Source organism: Pipistrellus kuhlii, unplaced genomic scaffold (assembly GCF_014108245.1).
Source record: "Pipistrellus kuhlii isolate mPipKuh1 unplaced genomic scaffold, mPipKuh1.p scaffold_m20_p_6, whole genome shotgun sequence".
NCBI lineage: Eukaryota > Metazoa > Chordata > Mammalia > Chiroptera > Vespertilionidae > Pipistrellus > Pipistrellus kuhlii.
In genome coordinates, this window is record NW_023425562.1 from 11,949,172 (window position 1) to 11,973,416 (window position 24,245).

Consider the following 24,245-nt stretch of genomic DNA (forward strand, 5'->3'; position numbering starts at 1 on the left):
TATTATTTCTGATTGCCTGGCTTTGATTCCCTCAACAGAGGCTAAGTGTTTGTGTCTGGAGTTATCAGTGTTCATGTAGATACTGAGCTTTTCCTAGACCATTTATAATTTTTGTTATGAGGTAGAAAATATAAAAACATTATTACATGCATTCTAAACTGCAAACTGTGGTTCAATGATTAATTTTTAGGGTGTTATTTTTTGTTTTTTGTTTTTTTAATTTCAACAATATATATAGCATAAACACTATGGTGGTTAAGTTAGCTCATGGTTTTCCTTTCTCTGACCTTACTTCAGTACTGAATTATATATACTCAGCTAAAAAAAAACTATTAATTTATTAGATGTACTAGTATATTAAGATCTGAGTTTTGTCTTTTCTCTGACTCTATATACCTATGTGGCCAAATTATTACGACCTCTGAATGCATAATAATCTGACCACTGAGTGTATAGCCTATATAATAAAAGGCTAATATGCCAATTGTCCCCTCGAACAGGAGTTCGACCAGCAGGTAGGCTGGCTGGCCAACCTCCCATGTCCCCTTCCCCTGGCCAGGCTGGCCAGATCCCACCCATGCACAAATTCTATATATAAGGGCCTCTATATATACACCAACTGGTCAAATTATTATGCGTTCCAAGATCATAATAATATGGCCACTCAGTGTATATGTCTTTGGGAACATTGCACTCTGTATTATTCTCACCTCAGTTTCCTTTCCAAAAAAAGTATGATAATAGTTGCTATGTCACTTGATAGTTATGAGAAAAATTTATATGGGGCAAGTTTGTTTATTTTTGGTGTTTGCTATGCTTTTTGGATACTACTTTAAATAGTTAGTGGCATTTACTGACCACATACTCTGTGCCAGGCACTACTTTGTGAGTTTCTTCTATTAATTGACTTAATCCTCATACCTCCTTCTAAGGCTTGTATGATCTTATGATCTGTCCATCTATAGATGAAAACCCAGTGAAACACCACAAGGTTAGGCATCCTAGTGATCTGACAAAGGAAACAGCTGATAAGTGGTAGAAAAAGTGAATATTTAGTAAGTTATGTCTATAACCATACTGCATTTTTTTAAATATTATCTCATTTCTTTATTTTCCAGGATTTATTGATGTACCTATTACAGCTGGTCCAAGCTCTCAAATATGAAAATTTTGATGATATAAAGAATGGATTAGAACCTACCAAGAAGGATAATCAGGGTTCAGTGTCAGAAAGTATATCAACTTCTGGAATAAATTCTGCAGAAATAGATAGGTATGGTTATCCAGGGAGGACTGGTTTTCACATCGGAGAGTTTCTCTCCTTTTCCAACTGTCTTCTTTCCATTTTCCCTACGTGTACAAAATCCTAGTTGGTAATAAGTTTGAAATCTTACCAATGAATATGGCAAGTGCATTCACAGTTTTTGCACGCAATGGAGTCAAACTACCCAAGTTAAAACCTTGACTCCGTCACTTACTAGTGTGTACATTGTATAAGTTGCATATCCTGTGTGGCCCCAGTTTCTCATCTTCAAAGCAGGGATATAGCAATAGTAACTGATCTTTAAGAGTTGTTGAAACATTGGATGAGTTAATACACATAAAACTTTTAGAAAAGTGCCTATTACACAATGCTCAGTAAGTGTTTAGATAGTATTAAATGAGGGCAGGGCATGTTAGCGGACTCAAGTATTTTATTGTAAAATTAAATATTTTAGTATTTATACTAAATAAAGAACATGTTACTTGAATTAAAATCAGCTAGTAACAATAATAACAATTAAGAACTCTCACCTCTGTAGCAGACACTGTGAGGTAGTCTACATAAATTGCCTTGTTAACAGTAATCTACTGAGGCAGATGAACATATCCAGAATTTAGATATCAATACCTTACTAGAAGTTAAGTAAATTGCCCAAAGTGCATAACTTGCAAATGGTAGAGTTGACTCCATGTTCTTTTACTTTGCCATTGTGTTTTCCATAAAATCTTAATATTTGCAATAAATAGGAACCTTTGGGCGAGAACTTTGAGGCCCAATGATGATAAGCTATTTTGTAAAGTCTTGAGAATGAGTTCTAGAAATCAGATTACCTGAAACAGGTATTTCAGTTATCACATGGGCTCAAGATTATATTTCTGAATTTTTTTATGATCGTGTTAATACTGTTTTATCTTCCGTGTTTCATTTGGAGAACTAAAAAACGGGGGGGAAACTTTTTATTTTTAAGAGAATGCACACTTTACCTTTTCTCCCACTATACATTGGAAGTCTCTGTCTCTAGTCATACTACCTTCCTCCTTACTTATGCCACCTAGAATGTTTTCTCAGGGTCTGCTTAAGATTTTATGGCAGGATATAAACTGCGACCCAACCTGGTATTTCCCAAATCATGGTCTGCTGGTCACTAATTTGTGTATTTTTAAAAAGATATAAAGTTGCTAGGGTGGCTTTGTGACCAAATATGTTTGAGAAATGCTGAAATGCTTGTTTAAAGTAAAATGGGCTTTATTTTTATAACAATAGTGCTTAGCAATATGCAGACCTGCACATCTCCAAGCAGCTATTACTGTATCCATTGACCACAGGGCCTCTTCCGGAGCATACTGTGACTCTGGTGTTGCCCAGAACACACCTTAGGAAGCGACACATTGTCCAGACACAGCGAGATGAACTGTGTTTAAAAAAAAAAAAAAAGTGTCTGCAGTTCCAAACAGAATCTGTTACATATCAGTGATATCTCCTATTATTTTTTTCAGCTCCCAAATTATAACCAGTCCTGTTCCTCCAGTGTCTTCCCCTCCCCCTGCATCTAAAACAAAAGAAGGTTCAGATGGTGAAAATCTGGAGGTGAGTGCAGAGCTTTTCCACTTTGCTATAGGAGAGATCCTTCAGGTAAACACCTCTGAGTGGTTTTCATTTTTAAAATTTTTACTTATTGATTGATTTTAATCCTCACCTGAGGATATGTTTTTCATTGATTCTTGAGAGAGAGGAAAGGAGAGGGAAGGAGGGAGGGAGGGACAGAGGGAGAAACATCTATCTATCAATCAGGTGCCTCATACACGTGACCCAACTGTGTATTAAACATACAACCTGGGTATGTGCCCTGACCAGGATACAAACCTGAGACCCTTCAATGCATGGGAAGATGCTCTAACCAGTTATCCACACTGGAGAGAGAGAGAGGGCGAGAGAGAGAGAGAAACATCCATGTGAGAGACACATGAGTTCATCAGTTGCCTCCGGCTATTGGGTCTCAGGATAGAACTTGCAACCCAGGTAAGTGCCTTTGACTGCAAATTGAACCTGAGACCCTTCAGTCTGCAGGCCAACACTAACCACAGAGAAACACCAGCCAGGGCCTATGGTGGCTTTTAAAACATTGATTTTGATTAATAAACCAAATATTATTACAACTTTATTAAATAACCTGTTTTATGATGCATGTTTATGGCTTTTCCTCTCAGCAAAAAGCACCATATAATCTTCAATTCGAGGCTTTTTATTGGTGCTTTGGGCATATGAATGGATTCATATGCAATGTAAAAATAAACTGGCTTCAGTATTTTATTAAAGAAACTTAATATTTATTGCTAACATATTTATGAACATTACTGTAATTTTTGGTGTTTGTGATTACCCTGCAGAAATGTGTGGCTTTGATACTAAGGCTGATACACTACAAAGCTGTTTTTTAACTCATAGAAAAATTAAATCTTCTTAGATTAGTAGACTGACTTTTGAGGTAAAACAGGCCTATTTGGCTGGTGCTGCTCTGAAAAGTGCATTTGCAGAAGCACTAGTATATATTGTTAAATTTCTCTCTAAGACTTCTAATTTGAGAATCTTTGACACCCCTGATTTGTTTAGATATTAGAAAGTTAATAGCAGATGCATAATATAATATATATATAAATACATTTCTTTTAATTGTTTCAGCAAGATCTCTGCACCTTCTTGATATCAAGAGCCTGTAAAAACTCAACACTGGCTAATTATTTATACTGGTATGTGAAAATAATTTTCTGTTTACTTTCTGTAGGACCCACCCTACCCCGTTATCATAAACATTAAGTCAGTTTAAAATAACGTGTGAGCAGCCATCAAAAGCCTAAGTGCGGTACTTAAATCTAGCTGTATTCCTTTACAGCTGTGCTCGGGAATGCTCCTTAGCACCACCATTTCTCTTCCTTTCAGTAACTTTCCAGTATCTAAGATCAGGTTGGGTAAGGTAATGGGTGTTTGTTTTTGTCAGTTTGATGTCTGCTTTATGGTATCTAAGTTTAAGTATGATGGTTTATAGTCCCTTGGGAGTGTGTATTTTCACAATATTTACCAACGCATCGGAAGTATACAAAAATGGAAAATGGAAAATGGAAATGTGAGGTTAATTATTTTATGGGTGAAGAAATTGAGGCAAAGTCATCATATAATTGAACTTGATAGAACCTGGTGATTAGATCATTTACCTAGCGCTTTGCCATTTACTGAGTATTTTCAGTGACCTTTTCTCATTTGATCTTGTGAAGTTAAATAGGGCAAGTATAAATACCTCTATTTTATGGTCTCTTGAGTTGAAGGAAAGGAAGAAACTAAGGCACAGGAAGAAAACTAACTCACTTTTTGAGATATAATTACTATGAAGCATGGTTCCCTTTATTTGTCACAGAATCCTGCAGTGTAAAGGACAAGAAGCTTAAGCCACAAGGAGTAATATTTTGGTTCAATAAAAAATAGCACTAGGATTAAACACTAGGCAAGGGAACCTTATCGTTTTGCAGAGCAAACAAAGGCAAGAGCCAGCTGGGTAAGCCCTGCCTGGAGCCTCTGGATACTAAGAGAACATTTAAAACTTCTCCACTTGATATATTTTAACTATAGAAATAATCTCTAAGTTCTACTGCTCATTTACTATGCTTGCTTAAATAGTGTGAATTAACAGATCTCCATTCTGAAAGCTCATTTTTTAAGAATAATGAGGCAGCCCTACCCGGTTTGGCTCAGTGGATAGAGCATCGGCCTGCGGACTGAAGGGTCCCAGGCTCATTTCCAGTCAAGGGCACATGCCTGGGTTGTGGGCTTGATCCCCAGTGGGGTCCTGCAGGAGGCAGCCAATCAATGACTCTTTGTCATCATTGATATTTCTTTCTCTCTCTCCCTCTTCCTTCCTCTCTGAAATCAATAAAAATATATTTTAAAAACACAGACACACACACACACAAAAAAAAAACAACACAAAAACTAATGAGACATTTCTGTACCATGACAGAATTAAACAAAATACTGTCTTGTTTTTGACTGAGTTTAGAAAAACTGTCCAGTAGGTCAGACATATACATTTTAATTGTTCTATTTCCATTTGAACATTTTGAATTTCTTTTTTCATTTGTTCCCTTTCTAGTGATTTAAATGGGATTTCTGCTCTAGCTGAACCCTTAGGGGGCTATTGTTGTGCAGACAATCCTTTTAAAATGAATAGTGTCAACCTTTTAAGCCACAGAGAGAAGTTATAGTCCCTGATCTGTGAAATGTTGGGCATCAGGATCTATAAATCGTTCTGGAGTTTTATTTTTATAGCTATTCCGGTATGATGGAATTGAAAGTAAACTTTGGGTGCTTTGACATGTTTTTCTATAACTTTTAAGACTTTTCAAGGTAATAAAGGTTATTTACCCCACAAAGCAAAATCGCCAGGAAACAGGCAGTCCACTGATGTCACCTTACAATGGGAAACGGGACAGTTTTGTCTGCCTTTCTACTTGAAGATGACAAATTTCAAGGGAATACCTTAGAGTGCTTTGTAAAATCTATCTTACTGCTCTGGACAGAGGGTTCAGAAATTATTCAAATCTACATTTTCTAGTCATGATCTAAATTTACCCTTCATATTTGGAAATGCTACTGTTATTTTTATTTTATATGGCCTGTTCTGTGCAGCCGAACTTTGGCTTAGATGATTTTGAGATGTGTTTGATACTTGATGTTTATATTGAGCACCAGTCTATACCCTCAGTCACATGAAATTTCTGTGGCCATCGTGTTTACTTGGTGGCCCAGGAGAGCAAGGAGCCTGCACAAGGCGGTCATCTGTATTGCTCATTTGTGAGTTTGCCACGTAAACACACAGGAAGAAAGGGAAGAAGTTATTAGGACTTGCAAAGACTTCCTGAAAGAGATAGGGTGTTGCCCTCTGTTAGAAGGATGGGTAGTCTACGGGAAGGTGGGGATGGGAAGATGTTTGTGGACAGTACTGCAACGTGATCAGAAGCACAACAGGGTGGTCAGGGGATTGACCTGATTGGAGTGTGAATACATAAAATGGGTATAGTTGCAAGTTTGCAAGTAAAAGCAGACCACATAATGATATCAAAATTAATCCATAGGTGTGTTAAAAGGATTGTATTTACTTATTTGAGAACTATCAACTTAGAAATAATGGTTAAGTCCATGAGATAAGTAATTTTATTCATTCAACAATAATATATTGAATATTATGTGCCAGGCGTGGAAGTGCCAAGGTTAAGCTCTCAGCTTTCATGAAATTTACCTCCTACATGGCTGAATATACTCTTTCCCAGAAATAATACAAGGAAATATGGTGGCTGTAACTTGAGATTTGTAAAACACTATTAGTTAACAAGGTTGAGAAGTTTCTTGTGGCTTCTCAAGATAAAACAATGTGGGAATAAGCTGAGTAGAGCAGGAAGAATTCTGACTGAGGAGCCCAATGTCCTGATTTTAGCTCTACTGTCAGTTAATTGTACCATATTAGGGCAGACAACCCCTCTAAATTTCGCCATTGATGAAACTTAAAGCAAGTTAGTATAGATGCATGATTTTCATACTGTACATCTTTTATAATCCATTGAAACTTTTTTGATGTATGCATCTGTGTGCATCAATGTGTTTACAAAGTTGTGGTGGGAACCACTGTAAATTGCTGCAGTGACTTCAGAAAAAAGTGTGGAGGTTTCATAGAAATTAAAACTAGAACTCTCATATGACCCAGCAATTCTATACCTCAGAAAGTATTAGGAAAAAAATGCTTGTTTTTATTTTTTTATGCCAAAATTTTTAGAAAATCTAGTATATTGTGCAAATTAGTTACTGTTATTAATTTACCTTTTTTAGATGGTTGTATATGTTGGCCCTTGTATTTCCACTTTTAAAAGAGTGATGATAAAGTACCTCATTACTCCCATTTTATTATTTTTGCAAATATGAATTAATCTTTTAATGGAAAGGCATAAATATTTACAAAATGAACCTGAGATTCATTTCACATCATCTAAATGACAACATATTTTTAAGGTATGTGATAGTGGAATGTGAAGATCAAGATACTCAGCAGAGAGACCCAAAGACCCATGAGATGTACTTGAATGTGATGAGACGATTCAGCCAAGCATTGTTGAAGGTAACCATTTAACATCGGGGGACAAACCTGGACCAGATCTGGCCTGTTGCCTCTTTTGATATGTCCCTTGAGCTGGGAATGGTTTTTATATTTTCAAATGGTTCAAAAGAGTCAAAAGAAGAATATTATTTGTTGTGAAATTCAAATTCAGTGTTCTTAAGTGAAATGTTATTGGAATCTAGTCATGCTTTTTGTTTTCATATTGTTTATGGCCAGTTTTGCACTACCATAGCAGTTGAATAGTTGGAATGGAAAGTGTATGCCCAGTGGGCCTAAAGAATTTATTCCTTTACAAAAATTTTGTTGATCCCTGATTCAATGAATCAACCTATACATGGAACCCAAAATCCCAACACTTTGCTTTTCCATTTCTACCTCTGTTTACCTTTTTTATTTTCAAAACTAGGTATGTTCCAAAAAAGTTTGGCAATGGTCATACTGCAGAAACTTTCTATATAACATAACATATATTTTCCTTCTTAAACATTTTTTAGAGATGGTATGTAAATCCATTTTCCCTTGGTGTTTGTGACTCTTACAGCAATGTCACAGTTCAGCCTGTTACTATACCAAGGTGGGGCAGTCAACCCTTCTAAATTTTGCTATTGATGAAACAAGCAAGTTGGTATAGATGCATGACTTTCATACTGTACATCATATATAATCCATTGAAATAAATTTAAAAGCTCACAGACTAGCATTTGTAATTTAAAGAAAGAATATGGTGCACAGCAATGAATAGAAAGCACATCAATCTGTGATTTTCAGAAATACTCCTTTATCTTTTTTCATCTTATTAAATATTTAAATCACTTCTTATTTAACTATTTGAGATTAAACTTTTATATTGTTCTTAGAGCTCAGAATGTCTCTACATCAAACTGATTAGCAAATAGCACATAATTAGCAAATCAGTGCTCTTTTCTAATCTCAATTCTATCACTTATGGCATTTGTCACTCTGAAGAAATCTCAATTTCTCTGAGCTTACATCTTCTCATCTTCAAAATGAGGGTGATAATATTTTCCCAGTTTCCCTTACCAGTGCAATTGGAAAATTCACTGTATTTTATAATATTTTATGAACTGGGAATCACTAAGACTTTACAGCATTTAGTTATTATTACTTTTATTTTACTAAGCCATATAAAATGTTGCTATTTGAGAACTTTACCCTTTTATTTGATAGATTTTTAGTTCTACCAATGTTATTGCTTACCATATCCCCAGCACATTGCTAAAGATATCGTAGGCATCCAGAAATTTATTGAATCAATGAGTGAAATCATTTTATGTGAATGAATTCTATTTTGTTACATGGCTGTATGTGAAAAATAAAAAAGTGCTATTTTTGAAAGACTAGTATTTGCTGAAGACTCACTTAATATTTCAACTATGGAAAAACTGGTGTTGTTTAAGATAGCAGGTTGCTCATCTCTGTATCAAGATAATTAATCTTTTTCAATTACACTGTGCATTGAAGTTTGCAGCTATTAAAAGAATAAATAAAGATCACCCATGCTATTAAAGAAACCCTGATCATTATGCTGCATAGAACTAATTTTCCTACCCGTTGAATACCTTCAGGGTGACAAGTCTGTCAGAGTTATGCGCTCCTTGCTGGCTGCACAGCAGACGTTTGTAGATCGGCTGGTGCATCTAATGAAGGCAGTGCAGCGTGAAAGTGGAAATCGTAAGAAAAAGGTAAACCTGTGGGATTTGCTTTTTATTTATGACTAATAATGTCTTGATATCATAAAATTCTGAGTTTTGGTACTTTCTTTTGAGTTGATATATTTTACGAAAAACTTAATTTTAGTAATAGAAACACTTAAGCATACTGATTATATATGGGATTCTATTTTGTGAGTTCCATATATATACCTAGCCCTATAAGTTAGGTACTGTTATTATTTTCCCAATTGTAAGGAAAAGTAGGAATAGAGAGGTTAAGTTAATTTGTCCAATGTCCTCAGCAAGGATTAGCATTGGGATTTGTACCCAGACTTTCTGAGTCCATATTTTACCTATTGTGTTTTATTGCCTCTTATTTTAGAATCTTAGCATCCTAGAATATAACGCATTTGACATGGAAAGGGCCTCTAGAGATAATGTAGATTAGAATCCGTCTGTGAACATGAAGGTCCAGAGTGGCTTAGCCAGAATTGCAGAATAGTTGTTCGGGACAGCACTGGCTTTGACTCTGATGCATGGCCTGTGCATTGATCTTTCTCTCAACAGCCAGACTTCTGCTTGGTGAGGACAGCTGAGCATCTGTTCTTCGTGCATCACTTTTTTCTAATCAATAGCCTATATAATATACAGGACTCAGTTGATATCTTCTCTTTACCTCAGGGGTGGGGAACCTTCTTACTGCCAAGGGCCATTTCGATATTTAGAACATCTTTTGTGGGTCATATAAAATCATCTACTTAAAAATTAGCCTGCTATGTTTGGTCATACATTTAATTAACTGACTCCTAATGCCTCGGCAGAGCCAGACCAAATGATTTTTATGGCTTTATACAGCCTGCAGGCTGGGCATTCCCCACCCCTGCTTTACCTAATCCCATAATAGGCAAACTTTCTCAGTGAGCTTCATTAACAACACAATCCATGTTCCTATTGTTCTCCTGGCTTGGAGATGCACATGGAGAGAGAGAAAGGAAAAATTGAGTCAGGAGTTCAGAGACAGGAGATCACGTCTGGAGAAAATTGCTAGCAGAGATATGTGCATAGAATAATGTCCACAAGGTTAAGAAAGAGAAAATAGGATAAAGAGGAAACACATTATATACACCATTTTTAAGGACTTTAGCTTAAACATTAAGTGAAAGTAGAAGCTATTGGAGGTTTGAATAGGAGAGTGACATGAGCTGACTTTCTTGTTAGCAGCAGCACTCTAGTTGTTTTTGATAAGGGACTGTAAAAGGCAGAGGTTGAAGAAGAGGCGCAGTCAGGAGGCTGCTGCAGGAATCAAAGTGAGAAATGATGGTGGCTTGGACCCCAGAGCTTAGAGCAATGGAAATAGGAAGAAGTAGCTGGATTTTCTGGCCCTTCTCTTATTAGCTGCTTCTGGTTATTTTACTGTTTACGAACACATCAATCAACTAGAAATCGGTTATGATGGGATAACTGGATATTTGGATTAGTTAACATAACTTTATATTAGCACTAGAAGCCCAGTGCATGGATTCTTGCACTGGTGGGGCGTGGCCTGTGGGGATCATCCTGCTGTGGGAGCACAGCTCATCCTGGTCAGCTGAGTGGCTGTGGACCTGCCCTCTGAGTGGCTGCTGAATGAGGAAATTAGTCTGAGCTGATATTTCAGGGTAATGTATTGGGTAAAAGCGTTTTCTGTGTCCTGGAGGAACCTGGCAGAGAGCTTTGCACCCCAAAGTAGGCAGGTCAATGTCCTTGATGTGTGATGCCAGGTCAGTGACACCATGGGAGATGTTCAGGGGAGCCATGCTCCAGGATCCTCAGCTATCAGGACAGCCTCCCTGGGGAGTCCACAGTCATGTCCCCTCTTACCATCCACCTATGCCAGCTCCCTATCCTCTTTCTAGAACACACCTTAGAGGATCTGCATCAGCTGGTGATGGGTTCAGGCCAGAGTCTGGATTCTCTCAGGTATTTTGGTAGGTGCAGAGACTTGGTTTCATCCAGGTCAGCTGAGCAGCTCTCCCACTGTAAGAGCACACTGACCACCAAGGGCAGCTCCTGCATTGAGTATCTGCCCCCTGATGATCAGTGCACATCATAGTGACTGGTCAACTGTTCTGGTGGTTCTGCCATTCAGTCGCTGGGCTTTTATATATCTATAACTATATCTGTATCTAGATATATATGTCTGATGGCACATTAGTTCAGTAGACTTACTGATTTTTGTAGGGGATATGTGGAAATTCATACCAGTTTTCAGTTGATTTTTTAACTTGAACTTGCTGATTCAGAAGGAGAATTGAAATATTACTAAAGGGAAAGAATTTAATTTTATGTTTTGGTGGTCCTTGAAACATTTTTCTGAACTTCTGTCTTATTGATTCAGAGCTCTCCCTTTGAGGCACACTCCTTTCAGTAGCATCACAGTTCAAGTGCTTATGCTGTGGGGAATGACAAGTCAAGTTCCCCCTTAACAAGCTTGCCTGTTCAAAGAGTGCGTGACTCTCACAGCATTCAAAGGAAATGGATGTTATTTTGAAATGAAATAGAAGGGCTTGTTCTAAATAGGACAGGTGTTGCTCAGTGACGAAGCTATTTCACTGTGACTTGAAATGTTCAATGCAGTGTGGATGTAGCTGAAGAAAATAAATGATGATTTCTTAGGAGAAGTTGGATCAGTCAGAGTCAATGGTAGGGTTCAAGTTCCTCTGTGTGGATTGAGTTTACTTTTTAAACCCCAAACCTGCACAGGAGCAGCATTATGGAATTCTTGCTTGATAATTGGTCATCCAAAAGTTAAGCTTCAAATAAAATTAGTTTCTCTTTGTGGCTTCAATATCATTTGAAAACAAAATTGGAATCTTTAAGTCTAGCTTGAGTATATTCCTGATACTCAGATGAGCAAGAGAAGTGTGTTCCCTGACCGTGTGCAAGTCTGGCTCTTCGTACTCCAAGGAGTGCTCATGTTAGACCATACTGCCCCTGGCAGCTCTCACTTGACACATATTTTTAAAAAATAAATTTGATTGATTTTTTCAGAGGAAGGGAGAGAGATAGAGAATTGGAAATATCTATGAGAGAGAAATATTAATCAGCTGCCTCCTGCACACCCACTACTGGGGATGTGCCTGCAACCAAGGTACATGCCCTTGACTGGAATCGAACCTGGGATCCTTCAGTCCGCAGGCTGATGCTCTATCCACTGAACCAAACCAGTTAAGGCTTGACACATATTTTTTGTGGTGTTTTGCAGATATTTTAAAGTTAACGGAATCCGTCTTTATGTCTTTACCATGTTTTGTAAGCTACTTTTTAAAAAAAGTTTAACCTAATTAATCCTTCGTGCCTTCTTCTAGAATGAGAGACTACAGGCATTGCTTGGAGATAATGAAAAGATGAACTTGTCAGATGTGGAACCTATCCCATTGCCTTTAGAACCCCAGGTGAAAATCAGAGGAATAATCCCAGAAACGGCTACACTATTCAAGGTAATCGTGATGGATCTTTAACGTCTGTGATTGGAACCTAGTTCTTTAAAACTAGAACACTACAGGTAATATCTGTATTTGACTTAGTAATGCTAGGGGGAAAGGTAACTTTTATTTAACAGTGTTTTGACTTCAGATCTTGTATTACCAATAGTCATTTAAGTATGAAATGTGTAAAGTTTTTTTTATATAAATGGGTTGTTTTTTAATCTTTAATTTTTTGAACTACTTTTTTAAGCTACATCTACTTTTTCCATTTGAGCTTTTATTTAAAAATAAATTTGAAAAACTTAAATTATACATTCAGTTCATAGGTTCACATGGTAAGATATGAGTCCCAGTTAACCTTCTTAACATTGCTCAACCTGTTCCTATGGCTTAACTTTTTTCTTCACGTTTTTATGTAGTACGGTAATTCTCTTTAGTCCTAGGCTTCCTTTTGGCCACCACCACTTGGATAGTTAAAAACAGCCAGCTGCTGTAGCTGTCTTCTCCAGTAGTGCCACAAAACCCATCATGGCCTGTGTAGCATCATTATCTGCTGGGCTTCGTAATGACATGGTCATGGATCCAGGCTCTGCTCATATCCATATGAGCTGCATGACCTTGAACACATTTTTTTCTCCTCTGTCTCCTCACTGTGAGAGCTAACACCTCCTCTGCATAGCTGCTAAGGCATTCTGAAACTGGAGAGGGTCAGGAGTCTGGCACCATGCATGATAAAGGGGAGATGTGCTCATCATGATAACTTGTAGTGTTAGAGACATACTGGAGTAAGTGAGGTAAAACAGTACAGCATTAAAATGCATCAGATATAGTCAGGATCCCTTGCTTCTAATGGCAGGTCTATGACTGGCTTTGCAGCTTTGAGACTTAAATTACTTTTTTATGAACTGAAGGGAGATATCAAATACTTTTATCTTTTATTATAGAATAACTTACTATATGTTTTCTCCAGAATCTTTCACTTAATTATATGAAATCTAATGACCGAGTCCAGAGCTTGGGCTCCTTATGCCCTATAGACCTAGCTGTTAGTTAGCTACTCACTGTTTTCTCCAGCATTCCCTAATGCCTCTTGCTGCCAACCATCTTGTTTCTCAGGTCCTGCTTATCTCTTGGCAACTTACATGTCAGCATTTTCTTCTTTGTGTAGTCAATTTTCATACATTAACTTATATCCAAATTTGAAAGCAATGTTTTTATTTCCAGAGTGCCCTTATGCCTGCACAGTTGTTCTTTAAGACAGAAGATGGAGGCAAATACCCAGTTATATTCAAGCATGGGGATGACTTACGCCAAGATCAACTTATTCTTCAAATCATTTCACTCATGGACAAGGTGAACAGAGCCTTATGCTGGTGGGGAACATTATTTCATTTCAGAAAACCGTTTAGGTACATATTTAGTATATGGACACAACACATATTTGTAACGTTTCAAGTACAACACAGAAAGCTCAGCAGCCTCCACTTGACCTTGAACAAATTCAGCTGTTTTGTGCACTACAGAATAGCTCTTGTGATGGGGATAAAATGAAACTGTATGTGTTTCTATAAAAAAGTTTTTCCCAACTAAATTGGTTCAATGTTAGATTTAGTAATTTTCTTTCTCTTAGTCAACTAGATCACTTTCAAATCCCATCCCTATCCCAGAATTTTAAAGAAACATATTTGCTTTTATTTCTTTTTTTCTGAGTCTAAAATATTTTATGAGCAGAAAAAGAACCTGCATAAATTAGTAGGAGGAAGTCTACTGTTCATTGAAAACTGAAAGTGATTTAGATTAAGATAAAAATTTGGCACACCAGTAAGTGCTTAATAAATTTATTTTAATGATTAAAGTTAAATTAACTAATGAATTTAGTTAAACCTTAGTTTAGGTTCACTTCCTGACTCTTATTTATTAAACTGCTATAATACTTACCTGTTAAACTGTTTCATAACAATCTTTACATTTAGTTCATGTATTTTACCTTTTGACCAACAGTTGCTGCGGAAAGAAAATCTTGATTTGAAGTTAACACCCTATAAAGTATTAGCCACCAGTACGAAACATGGTAAGTTTAGTTTACACTGTGATTGTCCATTTCAATGCCAATGAGTATACTTTTCCTTTTTTAACTGAAAGGTATTAAAAATGCTAGAACTGGAGCTCATTTGCAGCACTGAAGACCAGTTTCCTTTTGGCCAGCCACCACTTGGATATTAAAAACAGCCAGCTGCTGGTATCTATCTTCTCCTGTTGTGCCACGGGACCCATCATGGCCTGTGCAGCATCATTATCTGCTGGGCTTCGTAATAATATGGTCATGGATCCAGGCTCTGCCCATATGGCCTGCCTCCCTCTCTCCTTGCCCTTCTTCCTTTCCAATCATTAAACATCATATTTGGAAGAAAAATTAAAACCTTTATAGTGTATTTCTTTGCATTCAATTGCATTACATGGCAATCTGTGTCCTGAATCATCATTTCATAGTTACTACGACCAGGGTGCTTTGTACTGTGCCACTGATTACCTAATTTTTCTATATAGATTGATAGCATCCATAGCTTCTTGACATTGAATATCCTCTGGAAGCTGGAGTGAGATTCCCTAGGAATGCCTGTTGTGAATTCCATAGTCTTGTTACTCTTCGGGTTGCACACCTTTAGGTACCTAGATAAACAAGTTCTCTCTCCGGTTTCCTGCCCTTCCCAAGCCACTTCCAAATCTTTTTGATAATTCTTCTTATTTTCCTCTCAGAATGGTCTTATTAAAAATGCAGATATGGTCTTTGACTATCTTGCTTACATTGATTTATTAGCTTTCATTTGCTCTTGGGATGAAGACAAAAAGCCGCAGCTTCGTTCTGCAGAGCGACATTCCCCCTGCACCCGCTCCGGAACCCTGTCCTCCGTCACCCAGCCCTACTTCTGGGGTTCTCGCCACAGTGGCCACCTTCCGTTTTCTCCACACACTGTGGTCTGTCTGTCAGCCTTCAGGCTTTCACATAGGCTGTGTTCATTATTTTTAACATTCCTTCCTCCACAGCTTTACCTGTTAACTCGTTATCCTTCAAGACGTGGCTCAAATTGTCAGATGCCTTCTGTTCTCTATTGTAATTTAGGTCTCCTAACCCAAGAATGTCAAACTCATGTTATTTAAAAGAGGCATACGGCCCAGTGGATGTGAGTTTGACATGCTTGTACTATTCTCTCATAGTATTCTTTCATCTGTAGTATTTATCCCAACAAAACTTACAAACTTGTAAGTTTGTCTATGAAGGCATGGTCAAGGCTCTATGTTTTACCTGGCAAAGTTCTTGCTACATAGTAAAGAAACAATAAAAAATCTTAAGTGAATCAATGAAAACCATTTTGTGCTTATGATATAGTAATGAGACATTTCATATTCTAAAATAGTATCCAATCTCTTAATTTGCATGCAAATAGCTGATATGAGGCTTACCAAAACCATATCATGATTGTTTATGATCCTGCAATTCTTTCCTTCAATTCAACTTTGATTTTTTTAATATATTTGTTGTTTATATTCCTGCTGTTCCCAGATTTTTCTCCCTGTTCTCCTGTATATTATCTCTTCCCTCTTCTTTTTGGTAGTTTAAAAGATTTTTACATTTCTTCTATCATTTCCATTAAAAGGCAGAAAATGGAGTATTAAATAAAAAAGTTAATGACCATAATATAGTTTTAAGGTGAGGTGAATGATATTACACAATTTCAGATTCTTAAAGTGATTTAAATGTGGAATGGAAAGTTTTTAGTCGATATATTTAAAAAAATATAGAATACAGGAAGAAGAAATTTTTATGCCAGACTTAAGAAGTTTGGTCTCTTATATTTTTATGTTCCTTATGTACAATTATAGAAATTGGCCTAGAGAAACATGCAGATTAAATTAGCTTAATTTTTTAAAAGTTACCTTATCCTTTGAGATAACCGCCAGAATGAATCTAAATAGTTTTTGCAGGCCTTTTAGAGTTATTCAGATATGTAGTGTATACATTTGCAAATGAAGGTTATTTTTAGCAGAATCTTTGTTTTTATTGCTTAATCAATAACTTAGCTCAGAGCTATGCATTTATTTTTGTGTAGGCTTCATGCAGTTTATCCAATCAGTTCCTGTTGCTGAAGTTCTTGATACAGAAGGAAGCATTCAGGTATGGTGCTTATTTAAAGATTTATAGAATTCATGAATATATTCTTGTTATAAAATTTCAAGCTGTATAAAAGTATGTAAGTTAAAAATGAAAGTCTCCTTTTATCACCCTTTTTCCTGCATGTATTTTTCATTTCCTCACAAGTAAACAATACTAACAGTTGGAAATTCTTACATATTAGGACATACTAGTATAGGTGCCCAAATATGAGATATAATTAGGACATAATAGAAGAGCAGTAATTAATTGGTGAATACATTAAAAATGCCTTAATTTTATGGCTACATTTCAAAGTGTGGAAATATTGTAATTTAACCATTAATGAACAGTTTGATTATCTCAAAATTTTGGTTAGTGCTCTAGTGATACTCTTGCTCGTGTACGTTTTGCACGATTATTTTCTCAGGCCCCTGTCCTCTTTCAACATTTCTGCCTCCTTTAGTATAAGAAAAGGCAAGTAGATTCTAGGACTAAGCCATGTATGTCTTTGGGAATATTTTACATTTTAAATATATGATTCGTTCTTATTATATCTTAATGGTTTATTTTTGTTAACTTTTAAATATCGTTTTTCTTTTTCCCTATGTGAGAAAAATGAATGATATTCTCACAGAATAATGGATATCCCTGAGATGAAAGATAATACAATGGGGGCTTGATAGAGTGTGTTTTTTCTTTTGCTACAATGTGCTTTTGTCTTTTTCAGTTCAGAGTGTCCCTAATTCAGTATGGAGTTTAGATTTTCTGGGAAGCATTACTCTCATTTCTTGGCAGAGCAAGTGGTTACTCTGTTCTTATGTTTGGGGTACATTTATGTGCAGTGGCTAAAAGCTCGGGGTCAGAACATCAAACTGCCTAGGGTTAAAGTTTGGCTCTGCAGCTTTTTTGCTATGAACACTGAGTGACTACTTAACCCTTTGTGCAGGCCAAGGCTACTGTCTTTACTAGTAGAAGGCCTGATTGGTTGCTCAGGCAGCCGTTGGCTTGTATCAGGAAATTTGACTTTCAGTGTGTTCCTTCCGTTCCATAACTGATAAGGGTAGTTTGCTGTGCCTATGCTGTATAAATAATATTATTTATAATAATCAATCTGCTTTCCTTTTAAAATTTTGATAGTTGCTAGGCAGAGGGTGCTTATTGCTGTAATAATAAATCTTATTTGTGTTACAACTCAACTATTGTGTTGAGTTTGTGACTCCATCTAACAAATCAAACTATCAGAGGTCTGGGAACCACCTAACATACCCTTCAAGCCTCGGGTAACATTTTTCCACCCCAATATTTTTGGTCCGTGGCTGGTTAAATCTATGGATGTGGAACCCCTGGATTCCAAGGGTTTACTGTAATTAAAACAACTCATGTTCATTTTTAGGAGAATGTATGATATTTAAAATAAAATAAAAAACCACAGCCCTCATATTTACTTTTAGAAGAAAGATGAAACAAGTGATATGCTAAGCATGGAGATATAGCAGTAATTTATTGTCTTCCCTTTAAGTATTTATGTGTGTTTTTTGTTTGTTTTGTCTTAACAGTTTGTAAGCATAGCAATAGACTTACTCCTGAGGAATATGCTTCCTAAAATCCACATTTTATAATTACAGACTAAATTTTGGATCAGATACCTATGGTAATTACAGGCAGTCCTCGGGTTACATTGGACTGGACATCCGTCATTTTTTGGTTACATCGCCATCTCCCATTTATTTATATATTAAAAAAAAAAGTTCCGTCATTTCGACATATGTACATATGTGTTTTATGTTTTTTATCATTTATTTACCATAAGTAAAGGTCAGGAATTGTCATCTTTCTTTTAAATTTTTTTTACTGTTTCACTTCATTACTGCTGTGTATGTGCTCCATGTGAGTGACATATGTGCTTATGTAGGTGGGTTCTGACTTATGGTGAAAATCGTGTTATGTCACCATAGGAACAGAACTCCCATGTAACCCAAGGACCTACTGTATTTACAGTTTCGAAATGCCTAATGTGTTTAAGAATTATATTGAATTGGTTAACATGTAAATACTGTCTTTTCAGAACTTTTTTAGAAAACACGCACCAAGTGACAATGGGCCCTATGGGATCAGTGCTGAGGTAATGGACACGTATGTTAAAAGCTGTGGTAAGTTTGACATTGATATGTTAGAATGAAGGGAAGTAGGCTACTCTGTGGTTTCCATATTTATGCACATTTAGAATGTGTTACGGTGTCTCAGTCCCTTTGGGCTATTATAGCAGTATTAACCAGTTGTGGAGGCTGGAATTCTGAGCATGGGGACTGGCATGGTCAGCTGAAGGTCTTCTTTGGGTTGAAGACTTCTTGTGTCATGTGGTGGATGGGGCTAGGGAGTCTGTGGTGTCCCTTTTAAAGAGCACTAATCCCATTCATGAGGGCTCCACCTCCATTACCAAAGGCCCCACCTTCTAATACCACCACTTTGGCATTATGATTCCAACATGTGGATTTGGGGAAGGCATAAAAATGCTCTATAAGAAGACTAAAATATATAAAACGTTGATAAAAAGTGATTAGTGCTTTTGATTAATAGTAATAATGAGGTATTTAGTAAATCCTATTGTGAATTTCATAAATGTCTTTACTACTTAAATCAGTGGTCAGCAAACTCATAGTCAACAGAGTCAAATATCAGCAGTATGAGTGAAATTTCTTTTGAGAGCCAAATTTTTAAAACTTAAACTTGTTCTAACGCCACTTCTTCAAAATAGACTCATCTAGGCAGTGGTATTTTGTGGAAGAGCCACATTTAAGGGCCCAAAGAGCCACATGTGGCTTGCGAGCCGCAGTTTGCTGACCACGGGCTTAAATAAATTCATTTATTTTCTATTGGCTGGCACTTCAGAATTGTTTCTGCGAAGTGTTTTTGTTTGTTTGTTTGTTTTGTTTTTGTTTTTTAACCCTGCATTTACTTTGTTACCTTGTAGACAGCACAATTTGGGATGATTGACTTCATTATGTGCATTTCTATAGACACTTTTTTTCCACCATCATCTTTAATGCTGGTCCAATAAAAGAGAAATGGTAGACCTGAAACCTGGTTTCACTTTTGAAACAAGTGTCTTTTATAATTTAACAATATTCTACACAATGTTTTTTTTTCTGTTGCAAATAGTAATTTCTTTTGAGTTTCAAATAATAAACTTCATTGAGTCAAAGTTTATAAATTTAATTTGAGAATTTAGGTGAGAAGTCAAAAACAGTAGTAAGCAATTTGAAAGTAAAGTATTATAGCACACATTGCTTTTATATTCAGTGCTCCATATAACCTGGTTTGCATGTGTTACTCACAGTTGGTTTGTTTTTTAACTGTTCCTGCAGCTGGATATTGTGTGATTACATATATACTTGGAGTTGGAGACAGGCACTTGGATAATCTTTTGCTAACAAAAACAGGTAACGTATAATGGCTATTAGCAGATAGACATTTTATGTGCAATGTTTTGTGAGTTTGGTTTTGTTTTTTACCTTGGAATCTTTTTACCTTAGTAGTAACAAAATAATATACATAAGTGAAGGTAAATCATTGTCTTAAAAGTTCTTTTAAATCAAGGGTGGGGAACCTTTTTTCTGCCAAGGGCCATTTGGCTATTTATAACATTATTCACCAGCCATAAAAAATTATCAACTTAAAAATTAGCCTGATAAATATATATATATATATATCCGTTCAAACATTTAGTTAACTCATCCCTAACGCCTTGGCAGGGCCAGACCGAATGAGTTCACGGGCTGTATATGGGCCGAGGGCTGAGGTTCCCACCCCTGCCTATGGTAACTTTGAAGGCCATCTAGGGGAAACTCCATCCTTTATAGGAATCACTTTAGAATCCTTAAGAGTTGCTCTGTTTGGGGGTGGGAGTCATTTGGAAAGAGGAGTCTGCCTAATCTACTTTTTTTGACCCAGGTTATAGTTATTATACTTGTTTTATGGCAATTGAATTACAAATTTCAGAAACAGAGCTTGAACTTTTTGTTACCAGTTTTCCACTAGAGGGTGCTTCAAATTTGCCTTTAAATACAAAACTTTCCTTAAAATGGTGCTAAGTGGAAGGCACATTGTCTGTTTTAAAAACAGCATTTTTTATTGAGTGATTTTTTTTTTCTTAACTGCCTTATAATTATTTTATCCATATGTGTATCGTACAATTGGCATCAGAAATCTTCCTCGCTAGGGTAGATAATTTGAACTTTCAGTTTTAACTTGAATGAAATTAGGTTATATAAGGAAAGTCTAGTTCTGTTAAGGCAAGTGGGAGTATAATACATTCTTCAACTTTTAAAAATTATAATGATTTATTTTAAAATATTTGTCGTTAGTTATCTTTTACTAACAATCCATATATTTCAAAGCAGTTTCAAGTTATATTAATTACATAAATGTTGTAAATAGACTTTGTATAGTTTAGACAACCATTGTTTATTCAGAGTGCATTTTAAATGTTGTTTATTGCAGGAAATACATTTCTGTGCCTGTAGTTAAAAAAATGCCTTGAATATCCTAAAGCAGCTTCCATTGGATATTTGGGTCCATTAAACTTTCAATACAGACTATAGGATATTAACCATTAAGAGCTTTAGATTTTCTTGTGTAACTGTACAGTCTCTTGTTGTTAGTGGATCATTTTTTAAAGAAAAGTAAGATTTCTCCCATTTAAAAAAAACCCACCTTTTGTCTTCTGTTCTCTTTTGTCAGTTTGGGCAAGTTTAAGCACTGGAAGTCAGCTTTGATTTGAAATTGTTATCAGAGTTCCACTGATTCATCTACATTCAGTTCTCTGATGTAAGAGTTGTAGAGAGAAAGGAGATATCCAGATGTCATTTTACTGGGGTCTTTTGGAGACTTGATCCTAATACATTGTTCTATTCTGTAAATCTAGATGACAGAAAGGGTTAGCCTGAGAAGTTTAGGATTGTGTGGAGGAAGATACATCACTATATATAGAGAATTTAAAAATCTTTACAATGGTAATTTTGAAAAGAAAAAAAAAGTGAAATATAGTCTCAGTTACTGATGTCCAAGAAACCCCATGCTTTTCATTTGGTTTCAGATAACCTTGGGACTTACCAACTTAGCTTGGTTGACATTTCTTCATCTTGTGCAGCAGAGGGCGCTGTGTATCCACCATAAAAGTAAAGCACTGTCAGTTCCTTTGTCAGTGTCTTGCCATGTGCTCAATTGTAACCTTGTTATATTGAAGCAAATTTGGGAGTGAGTTGTGTTTCACTTTATTAATGCATTAATATAGCATTATTTGAACAACAGATGTTAAAATTTAAGTGTGATATGGGAAAAAGCAAATGGATTTTTTTGAGTTGATATCCTTTGAGGAAGCTTTAAGTTTATTCAGAGTAATCATTTGTGACAGGACTCAAATGAAACATGATTTGGATTTATTCCAACTCTGAAGAAAAGCTTATTTTTATATGTGAGAATCTGAGGGGATGAAAAAGGACCACTATAGTTGAAAAACCTGTTCATTGTTTATAGTATACAGACTTTATTATAGAATTAATATGTAAATAACTGAAAAACATTAACAAATGAAAACAAGGAGCTAAGTGTGTAGTACCAGAGAAGTTAGTTGTTAAGTTCCAAAGGTGGCCCTTCTAATCTGGATTTACACATTTCTAGAGTGAGGAATAGTGGCTTTTTTGTCTGCCTTGACACTTCAATGGAATACCCTTTGAGCCTCTGTCAGAAAGCTGTAAAGAAAAATAGTTATTGTCAACCTAATTGTAATTTTTAAAACATATTTCCTATCCTGATCTTATTTATTATTCTTTAATTTTATGTGAAATTGATTCATTTTGTTTTTTAATTCTTAGCGTTAGTCTTACATTGCATTAGTTAATATGTCAGGCTCAAAGTCAGATTATTTGAGTTTAAATTGCCTTTGTACCATTTTGTGGCTATGGGGAAGTTACCTAACATAGCTGTGAATTGGACTTTTCTTCTGAATGTGTAAATAATAGAACACTCTCCTGGTAGAGTTGTGAGGGTTGAATTAGATACATAATAGAGTTTTTCATGGTACTGAGCACATATAATTCTTAAGGTTGGCTAGCTTTTATGGTTTTGTTGCTTTACCATCAGGAAAGAATGCTTTCCATTCTTTTACTTATATAGCTGATATTTGGAATCATAATCTATAATAATAAAAGCATAATATGCTAATTAGCTGGATGGCCAAACAGCAGAACAGTGGAACCATCATCTGGACAGGAATCCTGGACAGCCGCTGCGGCTGCGCCTACTAGGGCCAAGCCCCTTGCACGAATTTCATGCATCAGGCCTCTAGTTTTAGAGATAAGGAAATAATTAACTTCCTTCAAAAATTCCTTTTTACCACTCTAAATTTCAAACATTTTAAAGTTACCGACTTCTAAATTCTCTTTTGAGTGGCTCTTTATTTTAGTAGCATAGAAAATTATAGAAGAGAACAGTCAGTTTGCTCACTGATTTAATGCTATCCTTTCTGTGTTTTAAGGAAAAGCTTGATATTTAAAAAATATACTATATTCATTTGTCTTGTTTTTTTTCCTCAAGACATAATTCAGTTTATGATATTCAGAATCTTCTGATATGGAAAGAACATAGTTACTATTCAAATAGTGGTGCCTCCTCAGCTGTTTGTATTTAAGTTAGTCGGTTTGGTAGATTAAGTATGTTGCAAAACCTAAAACTACAGACTTATTTTCTCAATGTGCTTGTTTATTTTCTGGGAAATAAGAGAAAGGGCTATAAAAACTTTTATGTATTTAGTAAGCACCCGGTAAGTGCTTTTAGAATGAATAGATGAACTAGGGTTTTGTGGGTGTTTTTTTAATGTCATTTTTATCCATTTCTAGGGTTTCCAGGAAAATCTGTTTCCTGTCTAAACTTTCATTGTAAACTCTGAACATACTATTACCTACTAATTAGATTGGTTTTCCTCAATACAAAACAGAGCCAGGCCCATAAGACCTTCACTTTTTAGCCATAAATTCTGTTTTAGTCTTTGATCATTACTTTAGTTATTTAAATGAGAAAGAATTATCTTCATGTGAAAATTTTTCTTTTTAGACACTATTTAAAATCTGATCTTTTGAGTGTTTCTTGAATATTTAGTCTTAAGAAGTCTAATGTTTACTGAAATCTTATCATAAAGAAAATATTAATGGTTGCTGTGTGTTTTTTTAATTAGACAAAATGGAAATTTTAAAACTCTATTAAATATTAATTTCAGTAGTATCCATTCTCTTTAATCCAAGATCTGCAAATGTCTTGAACTATACTTTTAGAAATAAGTTCTTGTCACTTATGCAGATAACAGGAAAATTTAATTAACTCTTCTTACCCCTTGTATATAGGAGATAATTACAGTCAACATTCAGTTTGTTTTATGTACACTTTACCTCCTGACTATTTAAGGTAATAGCTTTGAGTAATCTTCCTGAATTTCCTAATTAAACTTTTAATTTTATGAAGTGAATTTTTAAAATCC

General features: G+C 35.8%; 1 protein-coding gene across 1 annotated transcript in view; it reads left to right on the forward strand.

The window, feature by feature from the left end:
* Positions 1–24,245, forward strand: part of PIK3C3 (phosphatidylinositol 3-kinase catalytic subunit type 3) — a 66,438-nt gene that overhangs the window by 33,326 nt on the left and 8,867 nt on the right. Inside the window, exons 11-21 of the mRNA XM_036418637.2 lie at positions 1,119–1,273; positions 2,761–2,851; positions 3,944–4,011; positions 7,316–7,421; positions 9,008–9,124; positions 12,442–12,573; positions 13,786–13,914; positions 14,563–14,632; positions 16,671–16,735; positions 18,780–18,864; positions 20,080–20,154. Coding sequence (XP_036274530.1) covers positions 1,119–1,273; positions 2,761–2,851; positions 3,944–4,011; positions 7,316–7,421; positions 9,008–9,124; positions 12,442–12,573; positions 13,786–13,914; positions 14,563–14,632; positions 16,671–16,735; positions 18,780–18,864; positions 20,080–20,154 — 1,093 coding nt within the window. The remainder of the gene's footprint in view (positions 1–1,118; positions 1,274–2,760; positions 2,852–3,943; positions 4,012–7,315; positions 7,422–9,007; positions 9,125–12,441; positions 12,574–13,785; positions 13,915–14,562; positions 14,633–16,670; positions 16,736–18,779; positions 18,865–20,079; positions 20,155–24,245) is intronic.